Source organism: Engystomops pustulosus, chromosome 1 (genome assembly GCF_040894005.1).
Source record: "Engystomops pustulosus chromosome 1, aEngPut4.maternal, whole genome shotgun sequence".
Lineage (NCBI taxonomy): Eukaryota > Metazoa > Chordata > Amphibia > Anura > Leptodactylidae > Engystomops > Engystomops pustulosus.
The window spans coordinates 177,232,332-177,258,668 of record NC_092411.1 but is presented as its reverse complement, the minus strand read 5'-3'; the positions used below and the strand labels follow the sequence as shown (position 1 = coordinate 177,258,668).

Genomic DNA, 26,337 nt, shown 5'->3' with positions numbered 1-26,337 from the left:
CACACTACAGCACACACTGCAATGCCATTGACCTGTTGTGAAATCCTAAAGCATATACAAAGTACATTCAACTGAACAGAAAAAGAATCCTAAAATGGTGAAGAGACAAAGGGACATGACTAGTTTGGTCTATTATCACACAGTCTCAATGCAAGGATCTTAACCATGGAATATAAAACAGCAAGGTCACACATTTAGAATTTAGTGATGCAACACAGAAGGATAAAGCAGTCTTCAACAGGTTGGATGAGCAACGAATGAAACCATCTCTGTTTCTCACGGAAAAGTACTATAGGAAAGTCATGTCATACATGAATTATTGCCAAGATCTTACATTCATGTTTTTCAATATGACCTCCAGCAGTACAGGAAAGGGGCAGGTCTGTTTTGTGTTATCCTCATATCTGCTTTCACAATTTTTGGTTAGTAAGCTTGGGTCTGTAAGCTTTGCATCAGCACTATAAAATATTACAGCAAATGTTGTTGTTATACAATACATATAGTGCAGCTTACAAACAATGCCAAGTTTAACCCCTTTGTTACCACCCATAAGGGTTTCTTCGTTGGTCACTAAGGGTTTGTCGGCCTTACCAAAGTTCTGCACGGACCCCCCTGTGCAGGGAGGAACGGTGCCCCGGCTGTCATATGATGATATGAACTCCATTCTGATCCAGCTGTTAACCCATTCGATCCAGCGGTCAGCCGGGGACCTGATGAAGGTTCCTGGGTGTACAATGGCATCTACCTGCAGATGCAGATGCATAGGTGGACACTTCTAATGTACTGCAATACATGGTGAACCCCGTAACAGAAAAAATGCGCTCAAATGTCCGAATCAGCACTTTTTTGCTGTTTCCAAACACATAAACAATATGATAAAAAGTGATCTAAGGGTCGCACGGTCCCCAAAATGGTAGTAGTCAGCTCGTCCGGGAAAAAAAACACCTAAGCCAACTCCGTACTCCTATGTATGAAAAAGTTATTGAAGTCAGAATATGGTAAAGGTAATATTTTTTTTGTGTGTGTGTGTAGGGGGGGGGGGGGGCTGGGTACATGAAGCTTAAAATTTTTGGTAAAATCTATCAACATCTAATAAAACCTATATAAATTTGGTATCCCTGTCATCGTACAAAACTAAAGAATATATTAGAGATGCCAATTGGAATTTAAGGTGAGAGACGTAAAAACAGAGCCCACAAGAAAATGGCGCAAATGCGGATTCTTTTACCGCATTTTGAATTATATTTCCAGTTCCCAGTACAAGGGATGGAATATAAAATACCGTCACAAGGAAGTATAATTTGTTACACAGAAAATAAGCCCTCATACATTTCATGTACATGTAAAAATAAAAAAGTTATTGATTTGTTTGATATGTTTTGAATTTTCATACTTTACTCAAACCTCTCCAGATCATGTTTTAATGGATTTGGAGATGCTCCATTCTTAAAGAGGACCTGTCATCTGAATATTCCCTCTACGAGCTACTTACTAAAGTAAGCAGCTCCCTAGCCCTACCCCAGTAATAGCAGTGTTAAATCGCTAGCTTTATTCCAACATACCGATAAAGCTAGCGAACACTGCACTACATAGATGTCTGAACGCCAAACCAAGTCCGAGGCACCCCCTCTCCTTAGCGTCTCACCACGGAAGGCCCCTCCCACACCAAAATGCCGGCGGTGACTGCCAGGCTTCAAGCTGCAGTCACCACCTCCTCGGGCCGCCACGTCAGCTGCAAGCTTGGTACGGCATTCAGAAGGCTATGTAGTGCAGTGTTTGCTAGCTTTATTGGTAATAACACTGCTATTCCTGGGGTAGGGCTAAAGTAATCAGCTCCTAGAAGTAATATTCGGGTGACAGGTCCTCTTTAAAATGAATGTTCTACCGCACCTGATAAGGCTTCCAGGCTCGCCCCATACACATTCCAATGGCCTTTTCTTGATGTTTAAGTGCACTGCAACTTTATTTTGTTTAGGCTGGGAAACAAGCTTGAATAAAATGCACAGTCATGTTTTGACCCAAGCTGACCGATGGTGTGCGATGAGTTTGTCTGCAACAGTCCTTTACATCTATCCCCCTACAATCTTTGGCTGCCTATGTACTTAGTTGCCTTAGTTGGAGAGGACAACAATTGGGACACTACCTCATGTCTCTTCCTTCCACTCTAGCTATCAGAGACAAAAAAACTTTGTTTGGACATTTGTGCTCTACAAGGTCCCCTTTCCGCAAACCTTGTTTATGGCATACTCATGTATTCAGTCCCAACCTCTTCGGACATCCCCCGATATCTTCAGGAATAGGAATCAGATATACAGCTCATTCTTCTTTTAGAACAACAGGTTAGGATATTTGAATTGTGCCATGGTTTGTCCATCAGTTGAAGTTACCAGGAAGCAAGTTATAAGCCTCTATCTGCATTATACAGGGTCCCAACTGGGCTGCATTGCGTTTTTCCTCAGGTATCACCTGTATGCTGGAGTTGCCAAGGAAAGGAAGGCACTTTCCTTCATACCTTATAGTCATACCCCATTCATATCCCTTTTTGGCAAATCATTTGAGCTAAACTTTGACAAGAGCTAGGGAAATCTTTAGTTTTAGATGGTCCTACACCACTTTGACATGTTTGTGCAACTGTACCAAAAAAAAAACCCTATTGCGCTAGATGGTCCTACACCACTTTGACATGTTTGTGCAAATGTACCAAAAAAAAAAAAACCCTATTGCGCTTCTCAATCATGCCTGCGAGTGCCCGAGTTATAGCATGAGTTACTGTAAAGGACAAGTCGTTTTGCGCTACACAGGGCGGTCTTTCCTGCCTATAACACTAGGAATCCTCACCTGTTTATAAAAGAGGGTGACATTTTATGTTGCTACACAAAACATCTGAATTGTTAAAGCAATATGGTAGGCAGGGCTAATGCAGCCCAGTCTGCTCATGCAAGAAGTTAGGTCAGACCTGAAGGACGACTCCGCTTTCTGTAAGTCGAATCACATCTTGTATAGAAGTATTCTCCATAGGAGTTTCAACATACTACAGGAACAAAAGACTCCTAGTTTATGTCAGAGTGGGAGGGGCTTAAGTCGTACTGGCCAATGGGGTACTGTCCTTGGTAGAGCAGTCTATCTAGAACTTTTTGTAACTCGTTGGATTATCAGAATCTTGCGCTATGTTTACACTTCGGTCCTAATATTTGAAAGATTTTTTATCATTTAGTCCTAAAGGTCCTAAGGCCCTTGCTTTCATGATCCACCAAGTCTACTCTGCCTATAACCTCCATTAGTTTGTATAGATACCGGTTATAGACCTGCAATTGTAAGTCCGTTTGGATCTCCTTTATGAACTGTATATATGTGTTCCATCAGGCAAGGTGCTCCTTTCCCATTTTTTAAATAGTGTTTTTATGCTCACAAAAGTGAGTACATAATGTACAAATCGTTTTACCGATACAGAAATGACCACATGGACAGAAGATGATGTAAATGACATAGCAAGATCTACATGTTATGTATTGTGTAAATAGGTCTTATCCCTCAAAAGAGGAGCACCAGCGGTCCCATACTTAAGAACACCCGACTTACAGACAACCCCTAGTTACAAATGAACCTCTGGATTTTGGTAATTTACTGTACTTTGGCCTAAGCTACAATAAACAGCTTTAACAGTTATCATAGGTGTCTACAATTAAGCTTTATTGTTAATCCTGGTTCTTATGACAACCCAACATTTTTAAAATCCAATTGTCACAGAGACCAAAAACCCAGGGACTGCCTGTATATGTCCTGTGCACATAAAGGGACAGTGGCTGCAGCTTCTGCATTTAAAATTCCCTTTTGGAATAGACTTTTGTAGCCAATTATGTTTTTTGCTTCAAGCAATCTAGTTGGTCCTTAATTGTCTTGCTTCTCCTAAAGTTCACTATAGGTTTCTTTTTTTCTATAGTTTTAAAGGAATCCACCAGTGATTATAATGCAATGGCCCTCCAAATTAAAAAAGCCGTACATAGGAATTGGAATATGATAAAAGTAGATCCACATTTAAAGCAGATCTACCACCAGAGTCAATGCTTGTAAACCAAATACACTGACATACCGGTGTGTGCTCCCTCTGGAAGGATCTGCTCTTCTGGTGGTTAGTTAGCTTAGTATGCCCTCTTTTTTGTAGCTTTAAAATTATGCAAATAATCCTCCTGTAGGGCTCCAGGCTCCTTAGGTGTTAATAAAGCCTAGAGCCCCTCGGGCTCATTTGCATGATTTTAAAAGCCTTTTTTTTCCTAAAAACAAGTGCATAAGAAGCTTAATGTAAAGTGGACCCTGCCAAAGAGGGCACACACCAGTATGTCAGTGTGCTTGGTTTACAACCCTTGACCCTGGTGGTTGATGTCCTTTAAATGCAGATCTGCTTCTATCATAAACCAATTCTAATATAAATACCATGCCTATTGTTGCTAATTTAAAGCCCACTTGGAATGTACTAATATTTATTATTCTAAGAAGTCATTTGTATTTTTTAGACATGATTATATATGGAGTAGTGCAGATATTAAAATCCAGTCGATTGAAAACAGGAGAGGAGGGCAATTGTTATAGGCAAGATGAAGCGTACTTGTCATTTACACTAACTCCTGCTATATACATCCATCCCTGTGGTCGCTTTTATGTTTTTTAAAGGAATAAATAAAGAAAATTATGTTTTACCTTTATGCTGAGTGGCAACTATTTTTTTTTAATAATAGAGAACATTCCTAATGATAAATCTATTCTGTGGTATTTTTAGTTGTGGTGTTATGTGATTGATATACAGTAGGAGGAGGTAGCATGAGTGGATCATGCTGATACAGAGTAAAACAGAAAGAAAAGGGTATTCAAGAGTGGAGTGCTATGGTTATCAGAGAGTTTCATACCAAGACAGCTTTGTGTCGCATGACACCTCATGCACTACAGTTCTTTATGAAGCTTCTTGCACCAGTTACTGAACCTGTGGGTGTCTGCTTTATTTTATAGCCGACAGCCGCCTCTAACTCCTGTGATCGGAGATTCCTCCAATTGCAGGTGTTAACCCCTTATGTGTTATATGAATGAGAGCTTGAACAAGCGATCAAAGCATCACTTGTTCAAGCCAACCTGTTAAAAAAAAAAAAAAAAAAACACACTTAAAGTTTTTGTAAGGGCGCATTCACACTGCCGTTGCCCGCCGTACCATAGCACGGTGCGCACACACCGGTGCCGGGGATAGAAGGAGGCTGCTCACCCCGCCCCTCTCCATAGGAATATATGGTGCAGAGCGCTGTATGCCGAGAATAGATAGTGCATGTACTATCTTTTCAGAACACACAAAATCACCAAACCCCCCCCCCCCCCCACATATTTGGTATCCCTGCATCCATATCAATCTGTACAGTAACTCAGAAGCATTATTGGACCCGCTTGGTGAATGCTGTAAAAACAAACCCGAAAAACTTGCCAAAACATACTTTTTTTAATAAAATCCCTTCACAAAAATGTTCCAAAAAGTGATTAAAAAAAAGTGTCACGTGCGCCAAAATGGTACCACTGAAAAGGACAACTCGGCGCGTAAAAAATATTCCCTAAACCAGCTTTGTTAACCAAAAAAATATTAAAGTTGTGTCATGGTATTTCGAAAACAAATGAGATTTTCTTTATATTAGTTTTTCCAGTCAAACTATAAAAACATATAAAAAAACTATATAAATAAGGCATCACCGTAATCGTAGAGATCTATAGAATAAAGATAATTTAAGCATTTTTAGTGTACAGCCTCCAAAAAATACAAAAAAGAAAGGAGACCAACATTGACGATTTTCTTTTCCTCCATACATTCAAGAGTTAATAAGCTACAGACCTACAAAAATGAAGTATTTGTAAAGTACATCTAATGTTGCAGAAAATAAGCCCTTATATGTCCAAATGGCCAAAAAAAAGAAAGATTGTAAAGCCAATAAAAAGGGACAATGCATAATCTGCTCTGAATGGCGCAGCTCCCCCCTCGATGCCCTGGCGTGTGCCCATACAGCAGGTTACCACCACATATGGGGTATTGTTAAACTTAGGATAGATTAGGTGTCAAACTTTGTGGAGCGTTTGGTATTTTATCCACTGAGAATGTGTACAGTTTATGAAAAACACATTAATTTAGCTAAAAAAAATTTAATTTCAAAATTACATCCGATTTTGTTTTAACCCCTGTAAAACAATAAAAACTTAATAAAAGTAGTTTTACGTATGTTGAGGGGTGTTGTTTGTATAATGGGGTTAATATGGGGTTTTACTTTTAATTAGGCCTCTCACAAGGTACTTGAAACTTGAGCAGGTCCCTCAATATGATTTTGCATTTTTTATGAAAATCGCACCTAAAAGTTCAAAGCCCCATAAAATCTTATAAAAAAGAGAGGATGCATAAGAAACCATGTCCACATAAAGAAGACATTCGTTAAATGCTAGTTATTACGTTTTTTTTGCTACTATGTGTAGAAAAAGTAGAATATTTTGAAAATTAAAAGTTTTTTCAAATTTTCACCAAATTTCTGATTTTGTTTATAAATAAATGCAACACATACCACCAAAATTTTTAACTAACATGACAACAAAGTGTCATGAGAAAACTATTTCAAAATCACTTGGATATGCTAAAGTGTTCCAAAGTTATAACCATTCATAGTGACAGCGCAGATTTGAAAAACTGGGCCGTGTCAGGAAGGTGAAAAGTCGCTTCGGCGGTAGGGGGTTAAAGGGCTCAATGTGCAACAAAGTAAGAACTCAATGCTCTATTCCCTTCAGAAACCGCTAGTCTTCATTGTTAATTTTTGGTCTTAACCCTTAGCCACTTAGTAGCACGTCACGGGTCAGCTGTGGGTGCATGGACTGAGCCCTCTCCATAGCCGGTTAGTCATAGACTTACCGGTAACACCCACGATCGGTACCCGAACATTGTCACCGGCAAAGCTGCCTACAGCTTCAAAAAGATGATCTTGTTGGAGATCGTCGCTCACCGTGACGTCATCGGGGAGCGGCGATCGGTTGCCATGACAGCCTCAGGTCTACCGAAGACCCGAGGTTGTCTGGATTTAACCCATTCATTACACATTGTTTCAGGAGATTCGTTACTCATTCATGGCTCATTGTAAAGAATCATATGCAAAAACTCATATGCAAAAATATAGTGGTATTGCAGTATATGGTAGGAGCAATCTGACTATCTAGGGTTAATGTACCATAGAGGGTCTAAGAAATTGCGAAAAAAAAAAGAAAAAAAAAGTTTAAAAACTGTAAAAAATGTATAAAATATTAAAAATTCAAATCACCCCCCTTTCTCTAGAACTGATATATAACATAATAAACAGTAAAAATCACAAACACAATAGGTATTGCCGCGTCCCAACATACACAATCAATCAAAATATAAAAAAGGTTATTGCCGGCGGTGACCTCCGAAACGGGAAATGGCGGCCAAAATGTAATGAAAAGTGATCAAAATGTTGCACAGTCCTCAAAATGGCAGCAATGAAAACTTTGGCTCATTACGCAAAAAATGACACATCACACAGCTCCGTACACCAAAGTATGAAAAAGTTATTAGCGTCAGAAGATGGCAATTTTTTTTTCCTTTTTGTAAACATTTGTTTAATTTTGGAAAATGTATTAAAACGCAATAAAACCTATATAAATTTGGTATCACCGCAATTGTACCTAAACAAAGAATAAAGCAGAGGTGTTATTTGAAGTGCAGAGTGAAAGTCGTAAAAACTGATCCCCCAAGAACGTGACGCACACGCATATTTTTTTTTTCTGCTTCCCAGTACACGGCATGGAATAATAAATAACATCACAGGAAAGTAAAATTTGTTACGCAAAAAATAAGCCCTCACACAGCTCTGTACACGGAAAAATGAAAAAGTTATGGATTTTTGAAGATGGAGAGCGAGAAATGAGTGAAAAAAACCCTGTGTCCTTAAGGGGTTAAAGAGTTAAGCAAAACTTATTAGAATGTTGCATAATAAAAAATAATTTTTTTTATTCACCACGATAACAAAACTTTTAAATGCCTTATAGGTACCATAGAATGACAATCAAAAAATACAACTAAGGCCCCTTTCACACACATGTATTTTTTGGGCTTTGTGATACCCATACCGTACCATTTTGGTAAGGGTAGCACAAGGCAGCATTCACTTGAATGGGCAATATGGCCATCCATTTAAATGCCATATTGCCCAATGGACTGTGCCTTTGGGAAAAAAGAATGCATGACCTATGGAGAGGGGAGAGGTGAGGAACGCTTCCCTCTCCAGCTGGGCACCGCATACTTTTGCCTGACAGGAACCTAAGCTCACAAGAAAAGTGGAGTGTGTAACATAAAGCCCAGATCCCAGGTGTGAACTTCTTTTCTGTAGTAAAATGGTAGCCCCTTGTTTCACTACATATCATGGTTCTCTCACCAAACCTTACCGGAGAATAATAGGCGTTCACCAAAGCTGGATTGTCATGTATGCACATCACTAATCTTTGCTATGAAAGCTGAATAACATCTTCAGGAAGTAAAAAGGGACAATAAACTTAATGGGCTAAATCACATATACTGTGTTCTGCATCTCTGCAAAAGCGTGAAAGAAAATAGTTTCAGTAATAACTAGGTTGAGCTGTGAAAACTTCTCGAATGCAGAAATAAGGAGAACTGTCAATTGTGTTTTTTCTGCAGTTCTTAAAGGAAACCTACCATTTCAGATCGTCGGTGTAAGCTGTAAACACCGAGCACCAGCTCAGAGTGAGCTGGTGCCGGTGCTTAGTTTCGTTAGTGTTATAAACCGCGGTATCGCGGTTTTAACACTTTTTAAACTTTATAGCAGAAGCCGCTTCAGCGCTGCGTGCGACCATGCGCACGCAACGCCTGCGGCATTTCCTATGTAGGCGCGCACACGATTGTGCGCACGCAGCGCAGAAGCAGTTTCTGCTATAAAGTTTAAAAAGTGTTAAAACCGCGATACCGCGGTTTATAACACTAACGAAACTAAGCACCGGCACCAGCTCACCCTGAGCTGGTGCTCGGTGTTTACAGCTTACACCGACGATCTGAAATGGTAGGTTTCCTTTAACATAATGGAGGACAGCATGTACTTCTAGTTTTCCCCCCACTTGATACAAAGTGGTTTTTGAGGTAGCTCACTTAGATCGCCACGTCCGGAAACAGCTTTTTTTTTTTTTGCTTTCTCTTACTGTTTCAGTTTCATCCACTGTGCACCTGCAGTTCTTGGCACCACTAATATTTTTATTTCGATAGTTTTCAGTCGTTTTATCTCCACTTTCAGGCTCAAAACCTGAGATTATTAAAGGGGTTTTCCCATTAACCCCTTAACGCTCTGCGCCGTAGCTCTACGGCGCAGAGGTATAAGGGATGTATGAAGAGGGCTCACGGGCTGAGTCCTCTTCATACAGAGGTGGGGGTTTTTGCATATTGCACAAAACCCCCACCGCTAATAACCGCGGTCGGTGCTTGCACCGATCGCGGCTATTAACCCCTTCAATGCCGCCGGCAAAGTCGCCGGCGGCGTTTAAAAGACGGCGGCGCGCGGGCGCCGCCATCTTTTTTCCGATCGCCACGCCCCCGAACGTCATCGGGGGGCGGCGATCGGTTGCCATGGTAGCCTCGTGTCTTCTTTTGACACGAGGCTATCTGGCAGCTGCAGATTCGTTACAATGAGCCAGTGGCTCATTGTAATGAATGTGCTGCAAAAATGCCATATATTGCAATACAGAAGTATTGCAGTATATGGTAGGAGCGATCTGACCATCTAGGGTTAATGTACCCTAGATGGTCTAAAAGATAGTGAAAAAAAAAATTAAAAAAAAAGTTTAAAAAATAAAAAAAATTAATAAAATATTAAAAGTTCAAATCACCCCCCTTTCCCTAGAACGGATATAAAACATAATAAACAGTAAAAATCACAAACATATTAGGTATCGCCGCGTCCCAAAATGCCCGATCTATCAAAATATTAAACCGGTTACAGGCGGCGGTGACCTCCGAGGCGGGAAATGGCGCCCAAATGTCCGAAATGCGACTTTTACACCTTTTTACATAACATAAAAAATGAAATAAAAAATGATCAAAATGTCGCACAGACCTCAAAATGGTAGCAATGAAAACGTCGCCTCATTTCGCAAAAAATGACCCCTCACACATCTCTGTGCGCCAAAGTATGAAAAAGTTATTAGCGTCAGAAGATGGCAAAAAAATTTTTTTCTTTTTTGTACACATTCGTTTAATTTTTGAAAATGTATTAAAACACAATAAAACCTATATAAATTTGGTATCACCGCGATCGCACCGAACCAAAGAATAAAGTAGGCATATTATTTTGAGCGAAGAGTGAAAGTCGTAAAAACTGAGCCCACAAGAACGTGAGGCACGTGCGGTTTTTTTTCAATTTTTCCACATTTGGAATTTTTTTTCAGCTTCGCAGTACACGGCATGTTAAAATAAATAACATTACGGGAAAGTAAAATTTGTTACGCACAAAATAAGCCCTCACACAGGTCTGTACACGGAAAAATGAAAAAGTTATGGATTTTTGAAGTTGGAGAGCGAGAAAAGAGCCGGAAAACCCTCCGTCCTTAAGGGGTTAAAGAAAATTCTGACATTTTATTGCTGTTTTAGCTCCTATCACTCAGTGATAAGTGCAAAATTCCAGAGTGTGGGCGGGGAATCTCTAAGCAGACACATTGTGATCCATCTAGTGATGTGAGCTGAAAATGTGTTTAGAGTATAAGGGTACAAGGTTTATATACACTTTTATTTACCTTCTGAACATTGTACTAGTATCTGACACATAGAAAGAGAGATGAGACATATCAGAAATGAGATCCATCAGATGCCTATTACATACAATGACACAGTCAGCTTTCCTACATCTCTGCTATTCCACAACACACTGCTAGATCTGCTGTGCTGCAGAATGTGCTGTGCTGTCTGCGGGGCTAGAGACAGAGAGAAACAGAAATCCCAGCTCCATGACTGTCAGGCAGAAATCACAGAAGGCTTTCCCAAACCCTAAGTCAGAAGTTACACGGTCGTGTCTAGGGGCAACTGAAATTGTGTACACCAGGACTGATAGAGACCGGTTGGAATTATATCTGTGAAATGCTGCATTTTTGTTAACAGTGAATTAGAGAATATGTTATTTTGTTACCCCGAGTATATTTAATAAACTTGTCTTTGTGGGAATAGTCCTGTAAGGCAGTCTAGGTTGTATTAGTATGTTATGGTGCCTTAAAGGGTTACCAGACCTTAGCCTTTAGAGCCACCATAACATAACTGTATGTCATGGCAGAAGGTGCATTAAAGCTACACATTGTACAGTCAAGTCATAGCGCCTGTCCAAGGCTCATAAGTTGAACATACTGACAGCCAGGATTTTGAGCGCATAGTCTAAGGCAGTGGTGGCGAACCAATGGCATGGTGCCAGAGGTGGCACTCAGAGCCATTTCTGTGGGCACTCAAGCCATTATCAGAGAGGACTCCAGGTATCTTCCTGCAGTCCCAGACAGCCCAGGACTTGCTGTGCACAGAGGTATATTAAAGTGACAGTGCTATCTGGAACTAGTGGAAGAGTGGGAAGGTGTGGACAGATCTGGATTATCATTGGAGCTACTGCTCCGACCTTGACAATTCTTCCTGTTTATGGGACCCTGGAAGGGTGGGTGCTGGTATTAATTAAAGCTGTGACAAAGAAGAGAGTATAAATCGCAAAGAAAAAAAATTTCTGTGTTGGGACTTTGCACTAAATAAGTCGGTCTTGGTTGTAGTTTGGGCACTTGGTCTCTAAAAGGTTCGCCATCACTGGTCTAAGGTGCTGTAACGGGCAATCCACTATTGGAGGGCAGGTGGGCAATGCCCCTGCTCCATTATTATTATAGAAAAATAAGTTGTGTAAAAATGCTGTCTTTTTGTCACCTTGTCACATTTTAAAAGTTTCATAAACAATGATCAATAAGTTGAACAGACCTCATAACTGCATATATGAAATGACAGCTTATCATACAATAAATAGCAGGTTTCAGGTTTTAGCTACACTTTTATTTAGCTTCTGAAGATTTTACTAATATCTGACACATAGAAAAATAGAGATGAGAAAGATCATGAGATCGATTTAAGACACAATGACACACTCAGTTCTGCTACCTGACCTATAAAACACTGCTTTGTCCCCCTCCCTTTGCATCCAGAGCTCATCTGCACGCTGCTGCTGGACAGGAATTGCCTCTTTATGATATTGCAGTTAGTGTAGGGTTTTAATATTAAATAGGATGGTTGTATGGTATTATGGTTTTTCAACACTGAATTAGAGAATGTGTTATTAACTCAAATTAACCCACCCAAAATAAATACTTCATTAAAAATTATGATTAAATAGCATTGCCCTTATCCCTAAATGGTTCCTTTTAATGGCTCCAATGTTAAAAAAAATCTGTTTGTAAACAGATATGCAACTCAAATTGATGTGAATCCATCACACTAAGCAAGTCCCATGAAGCCCTGCATATTTATAAGTTACTTGCATTGGCCTGCCTCCTCCAGGGGTTCACAACATGCTGCTATGTGGAACATTGAGAGAGAGCTCTGTTACATCTTTGGGCACTTCATGTCATGTGACCAGGGTGATTTTATCTAAGGTCCCATTATATACACGGAAAGACTGTGGAAATGTATCTCATGATATAAAATCACAGCATGTCTGCATGGATGGATGGGGAGGAGTAGAAGTCAATGAGGCTGATGTGATCACGTCATGATACTGTCATATGATCAGATACATACATGGGGTTGACGTTACACATGGGACAAGAGGAGGTGTAGATTGGTGGGGTTGGCCGAGCAGGACACTGGGGTAGAACGGATGGTTCTTATTCATGGTATAAAAAAACATCAGACAGCAACAGCATTAAAAAGATTCAGGAGATCAATCGGAGAGAGTTACATCATACAGCAATTACAAATACAAAACATATGTGAAAACTCAAATAGAACAGAGTAAACTAGAGAAAAGGTAACCACATTGCTGGATACATAGTGTGAATACCTCCCAACACAACTAAACACAAAATGCATAATGTGAATACTTCCCAACACAATATGTTAATGAGTCATAGGCTATATACATTACTAAATGCATAAATGTAACTACTGGCCAACATAAAGTGTTAGTAAATGGCAGGTACAACTCTTTTACCAAACATATAATGTGAATGCTGCCCAATAGAGCGTGCCGATTATTTCAACAGATAAAATGCATTGTTGTGCACATATGTGAATACCTCCCAACACAACATGTGTTGAATGAATTGGACACAAGTGCGAACGCTTTACAACACAACATGCTAGTGGACAACATTGTTGGACAAATAGTATCAGCTTAGACACATTGTTGGTTGGACTATTAGCGTGAATATAAGATAAAGTTGATTTATGGGATTATAGGAAAACTATTTTTTAGCTAAAAGTAGTTAAAGAGGACCTGTCACCCCCCAAAAGACCCCCACAATCCTCTCCCCAGCCCCTTTCTATATATGCCAAATTTGTTTTAATTTATGTTGGGAAAGTTGTTCATAACAGATCTGACCTCTTACCAAATAAGAAGTCGGATCCTCGTATCCCCTGCGCTGGAAGTCGGCTTTACTGAGGCAGCCGGTCGACACTCCCCCACAATGCACCTGTCAGCGGGGGTCTGTAAGAGAAGCCGGCAGCATTGCATATATTGACGAATGTTATATATGTTAATAAGCACAGCATGGTGGAGAGTCGGCAGCGATTGTGCAATATATGCGTTGCTGCCGGTTTCTCGTACAGGTACCTGCTGACAGGGGCGTCGTAGGGAAGTGTCGACCGGCCGCCTCATGAATAAAGCCGACTGCCAGCGCAGGGGATACGAGGATCCGACCTCTTATGTGGTAAGAGGTCAGATCTGTTACGAACAACTTTACCAAAGTAAATTAAAATAAATTTATAGAAAGGGGCTGGGAAGAAGATTATGGGGGGTATGTTTGGTGGGGGTCTTTCTGGGGGTGACAGGTCATCTTTAAAGGAAACCTACCACTGCTCGCATGATGTAATCATGCGAGCAGACCTCCCGGTAGGCTATTTAATACTGATGCCGGCACATACTTTATTTAGGCACGGCGATCTTTAGTGTCGCTAAAAAAAACGATTAACTTACATATGTAAATAGCCCTCCGGTGCTACCCCTACGTCATCTTTGGAAGATGATGGCTTCCGATGTTTAAATATTCACGCCTCCTTCATTGTACCAGTCATCCTTCAGGTGCCAAGAGCCGTGACGTCACCAAGCCCTCGGCACCTATCGCCGGCCGGCTGTGCGAGAGTTAGTATCTGCGCATGCGCGATAGGTGCCGAGAGCTTGGTGACGTCACGGCTCTCGGCACCTGAAGGAGGACAATGAAGGAGGCGTGAATATTTAAACATCGGAAGGCGAAGATGACGTAGGGGTAGCACTGGAGGGCTATTTACATATTTAAGTTAATTGTTTTTTTTTAGCAAAACTAAAGATCGCCGTGCCTAACTAAAGTATGTGCCGGCATCAGTATTAAATAGCCTACTGGGAGGTCTGCTTGATTTCATAACTGTAAGAGTCCTGTAAGAGTTAATAGATGAACAGTTTTATACGTAAACAGCAAATTTCTGAAGTCATTAATATTAAAAACCAAGCTGAACAGAATGTCAGCACATTTTCAGCCACCTCTCAACCATGCTTTGTGCTCAGGGCCACCTAAAGACACTTGTTCTTGGTTTGTGAATCCCAGATATTTTAACAGATCAGTAGGAGTACAGCTGTGCCATATTTGTACATCCACTTTATTCTTTGGGTCAGAACAATCACAGAGATAGCAAATGTATATAGGTTTTGTTCAGTACCTTAACCTTTAGAATAAGTTTTTACAATTGGGGGGGCACACTTTTTTTTTTATATAGCACAATATGACAACCATAATATTTATATACTTTATATCGATATGGGGCTGGTGTCATTTTTTGCTGGATGATCTTTTCATAGATTAGGCCCTCATTTCTATTGTTTCATTTAACTATTACTCTGTTATGTTCCCCTGTAACATATCTGTAATGTTATTCTTTGAATATCAGTTTAATTTTATTTTCAGCACTTTTTATTCAAAATTTCAAGGGTATGAAAATGGTGAAAATGCTGTTAGCATGCTACTAGCAGGGAGTAAGGAGCCAAGTAAGGGAGGATTCACCACAGGAACCTGGAACTGCCTTTTTACTTACTCCTCACACTTTGGCTCCCTACTTAGGACATATACATGAAGAGCCTGGAAAGTTACTACTAGAACAAGAAAGAGACCTTCAAGAGAAGTAAAGAGTTGCTAATTTAGTGTGCAAAACCAGGGCCCAGAGGTATTTTCAGAATAAGCGTTTTGATGATTTCGCAACTTTTTAATGAGAAATCTGTAACGAAAAGCAGCCAGACCTGAAGGAATCATTATTATTCAGCAATATATCCATGATCCAGCAAGGCTTCATCACCAGACAGGCACATTTGTCCAGTGTAAGCTATAAAGCCAGGCATACTGTATCAAATGCTATTCAGATGTCACATGTAAGAGGCTCAAATAAAGGATTTTCAGAGAACACCAATTCCCACAGCTTGTTCTACCACTGCAATAGCAATATAGAAAAACCCAAGAATAGAGTCATCTTTACAGTGGAAAATAGTGTCATTATTATACGCTGGTATATAATCTGTGAAACACTCAGAGAAGAGCCCAGGACACACAGACGGAGTAGTCACCATATCACAGTCTATTTTGTGTCTATCTCCTCTGAGGATATATAAAATATTTTGTGCCAGGGTAATTTCATAAAATCTGTCATGCCTGGCATAAGCGGAGTGGTAATTTATCAATCTCACTTTTTCCTTGCGTTTTTTTTTTTTCAGCTCTCTTTTTGAGACATTTGTTTCAATGTCTCAAGCCACTTCTTTCCATTTTCTAACTTTTCCTAAGTTAAGGTTTCATCAAAAAATGTTGCAATGTTACACAATTTGAAACAAGTGTCTTTTGCCACATCTAGCACATCTAGAATAGAAGATAAATGTGTAATAGTGGCGATAAACAAATGTCCGGGGGACGTTTCAAAATGTACGCAAAAAGGGGCAAAAGTTGTAATGTGCCAAAAACAGGCTACAAAAAAGACAAAAAAAGAACAAAAAACCCCCAATGTATCTGGCATTGCACCCCAGTGTGGACAGACAGTTCTCCCTGGCATCACCCTGACATGACATTTTTACATCTAGTGTAGCAAACATTATACATGGGTGCCAGGGCTGTGTGGCGGTCCATATGTCACCTAACAGTTTCCTGCACTATGTAGTAGGGGGCAGGGAGAACACACACAAGCAATGCCGCTTACCTAGGAGGGGAGAGGGGTCCGGGCAGTCCCCCATGGCGGGGGCACTGCTGCTGGGCTCTTGCGTGGCACTGGGCTCATTTGAAGAGTTGACTTTGTGGTGAATTTGGTTTTGCTGCGGCTCAGTGTAGTAGCTGCTCTCCCCCCCGAACATGAAATAGAGCAGAGTAACACTGAGGTGCAGGGCGCAGAAGAGCACCAGTAACTTGCAGACTTTCTGGAGAGAGGCGCCGGGCAGTGCGGCAGCAGAGCTCTGTAATAGCGGATCTTTCATCATGCTGAGCACCACTGCCAGAGGAATCGCGCACACACCGGCCCCGGCTCCTCAGCGAGCTCCACACTTGGGCACAAGCACAATCCGTGACAAGACTCATCCAGCCCCGGAGCCGCGCTCACCGAGCACATCCAGCACAGCGGAACGGGCTGGGGAGCACCACACGTGACGTCACCGAGCCCAGGGTGTCATGGAGGAGGAGGGGGTGGTGTGGGTAGAGATCCTGAGCAGCTACTTTCACAGCCCGCCCATATCCATCCACAGCTCATCGCATCCTCAGCCTCCACATTGTCTGGCGTATGCTTTCAGGAGAAACTTTCTGGAAACAGAATGAGTGACCAGATAACTCATAACCCGGTGACAGGGGCGGAACTAGGAGAGGCAGGGCCCCAGAGCAGATTTCTGCATGGGGCCCCCCTTACCCTTAAAAAATATTTATACACACATGTTTATAAAATCACACACATTTATACACTTAAATACATGCACATAACATTCTGTACTCACTTTTATATACTCGTATACACTCATACGCACATATTTATGTGCTCATCTACACATCTATACACTAATACATACAGTATATACAAACATACATTTTATACACATACAGTATGTACACATTCATATATTTAAACACACAGTATATACATCAAATTTGCATACATACTGTATATATGCATCATATACTTTTACATACAGTATACACCCACTGTGTATACACATACATGTAGCATAAAAACACTATATACACACATACTTCATATACATATATATATATATATATATATATATATATATATATATATACACATGCATGCAGCGTATACACAACATACAGTACATACATACATACAGTATAAAATTATTCTAAACAGTGGACCTATTGTCACGGCAGGGATTTAATGACAACTTTTTACATACATACGTCCGCTCTAGGCGGCGCAAGGTTACCCATATCCGGACAACTAACTAAATTATAAAACGTCACTTTTATTAATGTAATTATTTAAAAAGAAGTAGTAGTGCGACTACTAATTGCTCAGTCTGAGAAAGGAAAAATATTAAAACCACAGGTGCCTCAGGTTAGAAAGCAGTGTAGGGGAACCACTAGTGTTTGTGGTATCCTGAAGCTGTAGCTATGGGCCCTTACTCTGTCAGTCAGTGGGTCAGGACTGCAGGGTATGAGAATTAGTGGTTGTCTGGTGGAAAATATTCCCAGACAGATAGATGATCAGATGGGATGTATCACATCCGGGAGCAGTGATGAGAGTCAAGGGGTCTATACAGGCGGAGTGACTAAGTAGTATGCCTAGAATGTAATGCAGAGGGTTATTATCATCTAAACCCCATGCATTGGGTACTGTGATCAGAGATCAGGCACGATCCCAGTTGTACACAGTCCCTATTCAATGTGTAATGCAGAGGGTTATTAACATCTAAACCCAATGCATAGGGAACCGTGATCAGAGATCAGACACGATCCCGATTGTACACAGTCCCTGTCACTCTGCTCATGATATAGATAGATATGCGCTCATTGCTGTGTAAAAGATCACCCCTGTGCTCCCTGACAACATCTGACACTGCCCAGCTCACGGCTGGTTGTATCACCTAAAGATGTTAAAGTCCCTGACCAGCCCTGTCACACAGCACAATTCAGAGTTTTACTACAGCTAACAGATGATAACCAAGCAACCCTTAGCACACTGCTTATTAAAAGAACACTACACAATTAGCCCCCCGACATGTTTCGCCAGGCAACTGGCTTCATCAGTATATTGCCTGGCGAAACATGTCGGGGGGCTAATTGTGTAGTATTCTTGGTTAAGGGTTGCTTGGTTATCATCTGTTAGCTGTAGTAAAACTCTGAATTGTGCTGTGTGACAGGGCTGGTCAGGGACTTTAACATCTTTAGGTGATACAACCAGCCGTGAGCTGGGCAGTGTCAGATGTTGTCAGGGAGCACAGGGGTGATCACAGTACCCAATGCATGGGGTTAAGATGATAATAAACCTCTGCATTCAGTCTGGGAATATTTTCCATCAGACAACCACTAATTCTCATACCCTGCAGTCCTGACCCACTGACTGACGGAGTAAGGGCCCATAGCTACAGCTTCAGGATTCCACAAACACTAGTGGTTCCCCTACACTGCTTTCTAACCTGAAGCACCTGTGGTTTTAATATTTTTCCTTTCTCAGACTGAGCAATTAGTAGTCGCACTACTACTACTTTTTAAATAATTACATTAATAAAAGTGACGTTTTATAATTTAGTTAGTTGTCTGGATATGGGTAACCTTGCGCTACATACAGTATACACACACATACATTATATTCAGCATATACATACACATGTTTACAGTATATACTGCATATACACACACTTGCATAAATCATATACACATGCATACAGTATTTACAGCATGTACACACATGCATACATTATATAGAGCATATACACACATGCATACAACATATTCAGCATATACACACAAACATGCAGTATATATACACACATACAGCAAATATGCACACACATACAAAAAGCATAAAAGGAACAAGAAAAACCCTATGTGGCTAACTAGTCTTGTAAGGAAAGCAATAAGCAAGAAAGATAAAGCGTTTAAGGTGCTAAAACGTGAAGGTAGCGATGAGGCATTACAGGAGTATAGAGAGAAAAATAAATCCTGTAAAAAGCAGATAAAGGCCGCAAAAATAGAGACTGAGAGAAATATTGCCAGGGAGAGCAAAAATAATCCCAAATTATTTTTCAAGTATATAAATGATAAGAAACTAAAAACAGAGAGTGTGGGTCCCCTTAGAAATAACATGGGGGTCATGGTGGAAGGAGATGAGGAAAGGGCCAATCTACTGAATGTCGCCTTCTCAACTGTCTTTACCCAGGAAAATCCCCTGGTGGAAGACACAATGAGGAATAATGTGAATTTTTTTTATAATGTCAACAGTTTAACCCAGGAAGAGGTACGGCGCCGCCTCGCAACCACTAAGATAGATAAATCACCGGGGCCAGATGGCATACACCCCCGGGTTCTGCATGAATTATGTACGGTGATAGACAGACCGTTATTTTTAATATTTGAAGATTCACTGAGGACTGGTTATGTTCCACAGGAATGGCGCATAGCAAATGTGGTACCAATATACAAAAAAGGATCAAATAGCGATCCTGGAAACTACAGACCCGTGAGTCTAACTGCTGTGGTGGGGAAAATATTTGAGGGGTTTATTAGAGATGCTATCCTGGAGTATCTCACTGTGCACAACCTTATAACCCAGCGTCAGCATGGGTTTATGAGAGATCGGTCCTGTCAGACTAATCTGATTGGTTTCTACGAGGAGGTAAGTTCAAGACTGGATCTGGGGGACGCTGTGGATGTTGTATATCTGGACTACTCAAAGGCATTTGACACCGTGCCACATAAAAGGTTGGTATATAAAATGAGACTGCTGGGAATAGGAGAAAATCTGTGTATTTGGGTAAGTAATTGGCTTAGTGATAGAAAACAGAGGGTGGTCATTAATGGCACATTTTCAGATTGGATTGATGTTACCAGTGGAGTGCCACAGGGGTCAGTATTGGGGCCACTTCTTTTTAATATTTTTATTAATGACCTTGTAGTGGGTTTACACAGTCAAGTTTCAATATTTGCAGATGATACTAAGCTGTGTAAAGTAATAAATACTGAGGTCGATAGTTTAGCATTACAGAGGGATTTGTGGAAGCTTGAGGGATGGGCAGAGAAATGGTTGATGAGGTTTAATGTAGATAAATGTAAAGTTATGCACTTGGGCCATGGAAACAAAAAGTATAATTATGTTCTAAACGGTCAATTACTTAGTAAAACTGAAGCTGAAAAGGACTTGGGGGTATTGGTGGATGGTAAACTTAATTTTAGTGACCAGAGCCAGGCGGCTGCTGCTAAAGCAAATAAAATAATGGGATGTATCAAGAGAGGAATAGATTCTCATGATAAAGACATAGTTTTGCCCTTATACAAATCCCTGGTCAGACCACACATGGAATATTGTGTACAGTTTTGGGCACCAGTGTATAAAAAGGATATAGTAGAGCTGGAACGAGTGCAGAGGAGAGCAACCAGGATTATTAGGGGAATGGGGGAACTAGAATACACTGACAGATTAAAAAATTTGGGATTATTCAGTTTAGAAAAAAGACGACTGAGGGGAGACCTCATTACAATGTACAAATACCTGAACGGACAGTACAAGGATCTCTCCAAAGATCTTTTTATACCTCGGCCTGTGACCAGGACAAGGGGGCATCCTCTACGCCTAGAGGAGAGGCGATTTCACCATCACCATAGACAAAGGTTCTTTACTGTAAGAGCAGTGAGACTATGGAACTCTCTGCCGCAGGAGGCTGTTATGGCAGACTCTATGTACATGTACAAGAGAGGCCTGGATGACTTTCTGGAGAGAAAAAATATCATGGGTTATGGGGATAAAACATTTATTTAATTCTTAAAGGTTGGACTTGATGGACTTGCGTCTCCTTCCAGCCTTATATACTATGATACTATGATACAGCATATACACACATGCATACAGTATATACAACATATACACACATGCATACAGAATATACACACAACATATAGTATATATGGCTGGTGTGGTGTCCTATTTACTGGTATGATTTATCCCATTGTTTTCTATGTATCTTACAATTAAATTTAGAGTGATTAGGTCTGTTCTGTTGGAATATGCTTTGTACCATATTTATACTTTGGGTTAATTAGTGATATGGATTATAACACACACCTTTTTAATTTTGTTGGCTTTCTTTGCCAATGGCTACATTTTAATCATGTTTTGTGAACTAAATAAAGATTTAAAGTTGAATTATGCTTTTCGGTGTAATTTTTTCTGACTTACAAATTTTTGGTTATCATATACACACACATGCATACAGTATATACAGCATATACATACACATGCATAAAGCTTAGACCAGTGATGGGCAACCTTTTGAGCTTGGTGTGTCTAAATTCGCCAAAAAACCGAGCATAACTCGGGTGGTGTGTCACCTTGAGAAAATAAACATAATTTTTTGATATTTATAGTTTAAATAACAAATACAGGCAGTCCCCGGGTTACATACAGGATAGGGTCTGTAGGTTTGTTCTTAAGTTGAGTTTGTATGTAAGTCAGAACTGTATACTTTATAATTGTAAACCCAGCCAAAATTTTTTTGGTCTCTGTTACGATTGTATTTTAAAAATGTTGGTTTGTCATAAGAATCAGGATTAACACTAAATCTTCATTACAGACACCTGTGATAACTGTTACAGCTGATCATTGTAGCCTAGGACTAAAGTACAATAAATTACCAATATCCAGAGGTCTGTTTTTGTAACTAGGGGTCATCTGTAAGTCGGTGTTCTTTAGTAAGGGACCGTCTGTATGTATAATTATTTAATTATATAATTATCTGTGCTTAAACCAAACTAATGTCCCCAGTGCTCCAAGGCATAGTTGTAAACAGGCTATATTGCAAATACAAAGAACAATATCAGTCACATATATAATATAGAAGTTTGACCACAAGTGTTACATAAGTGCAATCAATACATAATTATAAGGTTAGCCATAGATTACTTAGTAATGATAAAAATGCAGATCCAGGGTACCGAGGACAGTAATCCCCATGCGTTCCACCTGCTACCACAAGCTTCCGCAGGGGTCCGCTGTTCCCTGCTGCACCAGCGGGAAGTTCGGCCTACCGGAAATCCCAGGCCTAGACGCTCTGTGTCGGAGCTCTGCTGTTCTGGCCTACAAACCTCCGGCACAGAGTCACTAGTCTACACTACAGCATTTGAGGCACTGAAAATGGCTATGTGTGTCAGTGCTGACACGCGTGTCATAGGTTCACCATCACTGGCTTAGACACATATACATAGATACAGTATATTCAGCATACACACACATACATACAGTATATAAACACACATACAGCAAATGCACACACAGTATACACACACATACACTCATCGGCCACTTTATTAGGTACACCTGTCCAACTGCTCGTTAACACTTCATTTCTAATCAGCCAATCACATGACGGCAACTCAGTGCATTTAGGCATGTAGACATGGTCAAGACAATCTCCTGCAGTTCAAACTGAGCATCAGTATGGGGAAGAAAGGTGATTTGAGTGCCTTTGAACGTGGCATGGTTGTTGGTGCCAGAAGGGCTGGTCTGAGTATTTCAGAAACTGCTGATCTACTGGGATTTTCACTCACAACCATCTCTAGGGTTTACAGAGAATGGTCCGAAAAAGAAAAAACATCCAGTGAGTGGCAGTTCTGTGGGTGGAAATGCCTTGTTGATGCCAGAGGTCAGAGGAGAATGGGCAGACTGGTTCGAGCTGATAGAAAGGCAACAGTGACTCAAATCGCCACCCGTTACAACCAAGGTAGGCAGAAGAGCATCTCTGAACGCACAGTACGTCGAACTTTGAGGCAGATGGGCTACAGCAGCAGAAGACCACACCGGGTGCCACTCCTTTCAGCTAAAACAGGAAACTGAGGCTACAATTTGCACAAGCTCATCAAAGTTGGACAGTAGAAGATTGGAAAAACGTTGCCTGGACTGATGAGTCTCGATTTCTGCTGCAACATTCGGATGGTAGGGTCAGAATTTGGCGTCAACAACATGAAAGCATGGATCCATCCAGCCTTGTATCAACGGCTCAGGCTGGTGGTGGTGGTGTCATGGTGTGGGGAATATTTTCTTGGCACTCTCTGGGCCCCTTGGTACCAATTGAGCATCGTTGCAACGCCACAGCCTACCTGAGTATTGTTGCTGACCATGTCCATCCCTTTATGACCACAATGTACCAAACATCTGATGGCTACTTTCAGCAGGATAATGTCATAAAGCTGGAATCATCTCAGACTGGTTTCTTGAACATGACAATGAGTTCACTGTATTCAAATGGCCTCCACAGTCACCAGATCTCAATCCAATAGAGCATCTTTGGGATGTGGTGGAACGGGAGATTCGCATCATGGATGTGCAGCCGACAAATCTGTGGCAACTGTGTGATGCCATCATGTCAATATGGACAAAAATCTCTGAAGAATGCTTTCAGCACCTTGTTGAATCTATGCCACGAAGAATTGAGGCAGTTCTGAAGGCAAAAGGGGGTCCAACCCGTTACTAGCATGGTGTACCTAATAAAGTGGCCGGTGAGTGTATATTATAATCTACTACTGATTAGGGCAATTTGGGACATTAAACCACCAACATTATGGACAATGGCTTAATGTCCCAAATCACCCTGTAGAAAGGCCCCTGGTGCCCACTATTAAAATAAAAAACGTTAAAGGGGTATTCCCACAAAGACAAGATTCTTAAATATACGAAGGATAACAAAATATCCCATTCTATAATTTAATGTTATCAACAAAACTACAGCATTTCACAGTTAATTCCAACCTGTCTATCAGTCCTGGTGCACACAATTTTGGTCGCCCCTTAACCCAACCCCCCTGTATCCTCTGAGTTTAGGGTTGACATATTGCTCTTCTTTCTGATGCTGTGTAGCTGAACTGTATGCTGCTCTCTTCCTCGAGACCCTACCCTTGCATTCTAGGACGAGCTCACACAGACACTTTGGGTACATTTATCAGAGTTGTCCGAGGCAAAACTGTTCTAGTTGCCCATGGAAACCAATTAGCCCTCAGCTTTAATTTTATAAACAGCTGTGCAAAAACAACACTTATGATAAATCTCCCCCACTGACTTCCTGCCGGTAAAGCTACAGACAGAAAAGATCTTTACCCGGGGGAGGGTGAGGGCAAAGTAGATCTGACAGTATGGGGCTTATTTACTAAAGGTCCCGCGGCCGCATTTCCGTCAGGTTTTCCGACGTTTTCGGGGATCCCACCGCTGGAACAGGGATTTAGAAGGGGATTGTGTCGCACGCAATTGGATTTTGGCGTAGCGGCGCTGGCTTTCATGCGACACAAATCGGGGGGGCAGGCCGTCGGAGAATCCGACAGATTCACACTACGCGCGGGATTTAAGTTTTAAATTGTGTCGCAAGACAATGCACTTACATACACCGGGAAGAAGAAGGTGAACTCTGGCGGACCTGAGCGGGGAAGCGACAGATGCAGGATATTTGTCTGAACAAAGTTCTATTGTTAATCCTTGTTTCCATGACAACCCAAAATTACAAAAAAACTATTGTCACAAGGACAAAAAAATGCTTTGTTTGGAGTTACACTTACAAAATATATCAATTTCAAGATGGTGCCCTCGGCTGAGATCATCCCGTGCCAATGGCACATTGTAACGGATCATGTGCAAAAACGTCATATACAGGTGGTCCCCTACTTAAGAACACTCGACTCACATATGACCCCTAGTTACAAACGGACCTCTGGATATTGGTAATTTATTGTACTTTAGTCCTAGGCTACAATGATCAGCTGTAACAGTTATCAAATGTGTCTGTAATGAAGCTTTAGTGTTAATATCGATTCTTATGACAACCCAACATTTTTAAAATCCAATTGTCACAGAGACCAAAAAAGTTCTGGCTGGGATTACAATGATAAAATATACAGTTCCGACTTACATACAAATTCAACTTAAGAACAAACCTACAGACCCTATCTTGTATGTAACCCGGGGACTGCCTGTACTGCTATACAAACCTAGAGGGGGAGAGTTATCAGATGTGTATCAGATGAGAGCAGAACTGTTCTAGTTGCCCATGGAAACCAATAAGAGCTCAGATTTTATTTTCCTATGTATGTAATGACGCCAGCCTACACTTTAAGCACATGTCCCCTATGTCATTTGACCTCTGCAGCCAAACGGTATGCAAACAACGTGGGACTACAGGTAAGTAATAAAAGCAAGTGTAAGACATACAATATGTGTTTTTTAAACATACCTGAATAAAGGAAAATACTTTCTTTAAGTATTTTGATTAAATAATAAAAAAAAATTAATTAGGTCTTGCATCTTATTTAGGCCAAATGGAAAATCCAAATGGTTTTGTGTTTAATGATAATGCATTATAGGTCTCCCCCACGTTTTGGCTTTGTATTTTCTCTGTTGCTTTAAATCTAAATGCACTATAATTCCCAGAAAGACAGTCTTAAACTCGTCTTTGGCCGCCTACTGACAAAAGACGCCAGCGGGCCCGGGTCCCAAGTCTGCAGCGAGGCTTTAGACGTCTCTGCAGTTTTCTATTGCAACCGCACTAAAAGTGGTAGCAGGACTAGGTCTCCAGTTGTCGGAGACTCTAGGGCAGTGGTGGTGAACCTATGGCACTGGTGCCAGTGATGGTACTCGGAGGCATCTCTGTGGGCACACAGGCTGTCTCCCAGGCACAGAGTTTGCCACACATGGCATCTTCCTGCAGTCTCAGGCAGTCCAAGTAGTGCCCTGCTATTGTAAAGTGACCCATCCTGTGCTGCTTGGTCCTGTCCAAAGATTGAAAAGGTGTCGGATTGGAGTTCAAAGATTCTGGTAGCAATAAGTGCCTAAATTGCTGTTTTGGCACTTTGGGAAAAGCTAGTGGTTTTTGAGTCTCACTTTGGGCA

The 26,337-nt window shown here is 41.0% G+C and overlaps 1 protein-coding gene across 1 annotated transcript in view; it reads right to left on the bottom strand.

Moving 5' to 3' along the window:
* The window catches only part of B4GALT1 (beta-1,4-galactosyltransferase 1), a 54,360-nt gene extending 37,335 nt beyond the window's left edge, over positions 1–17,025 (bottom strand). The window contains exon 1 of the mRNA XM_072113954.1: positions 16,457–17,025. Within this exon, the coding sequence (XP_071970055.1) occupies positions 16,457–16,730 (274 nt within the window). The 5' untranslated portion in view covers positions 16,731–17,025. The remainder of the gene's footprint in view (positions 1–16,456) is intronic.
* Between the last annotated feature and the right edge of the window lie 9,312 nt (positions 17,026–26,337).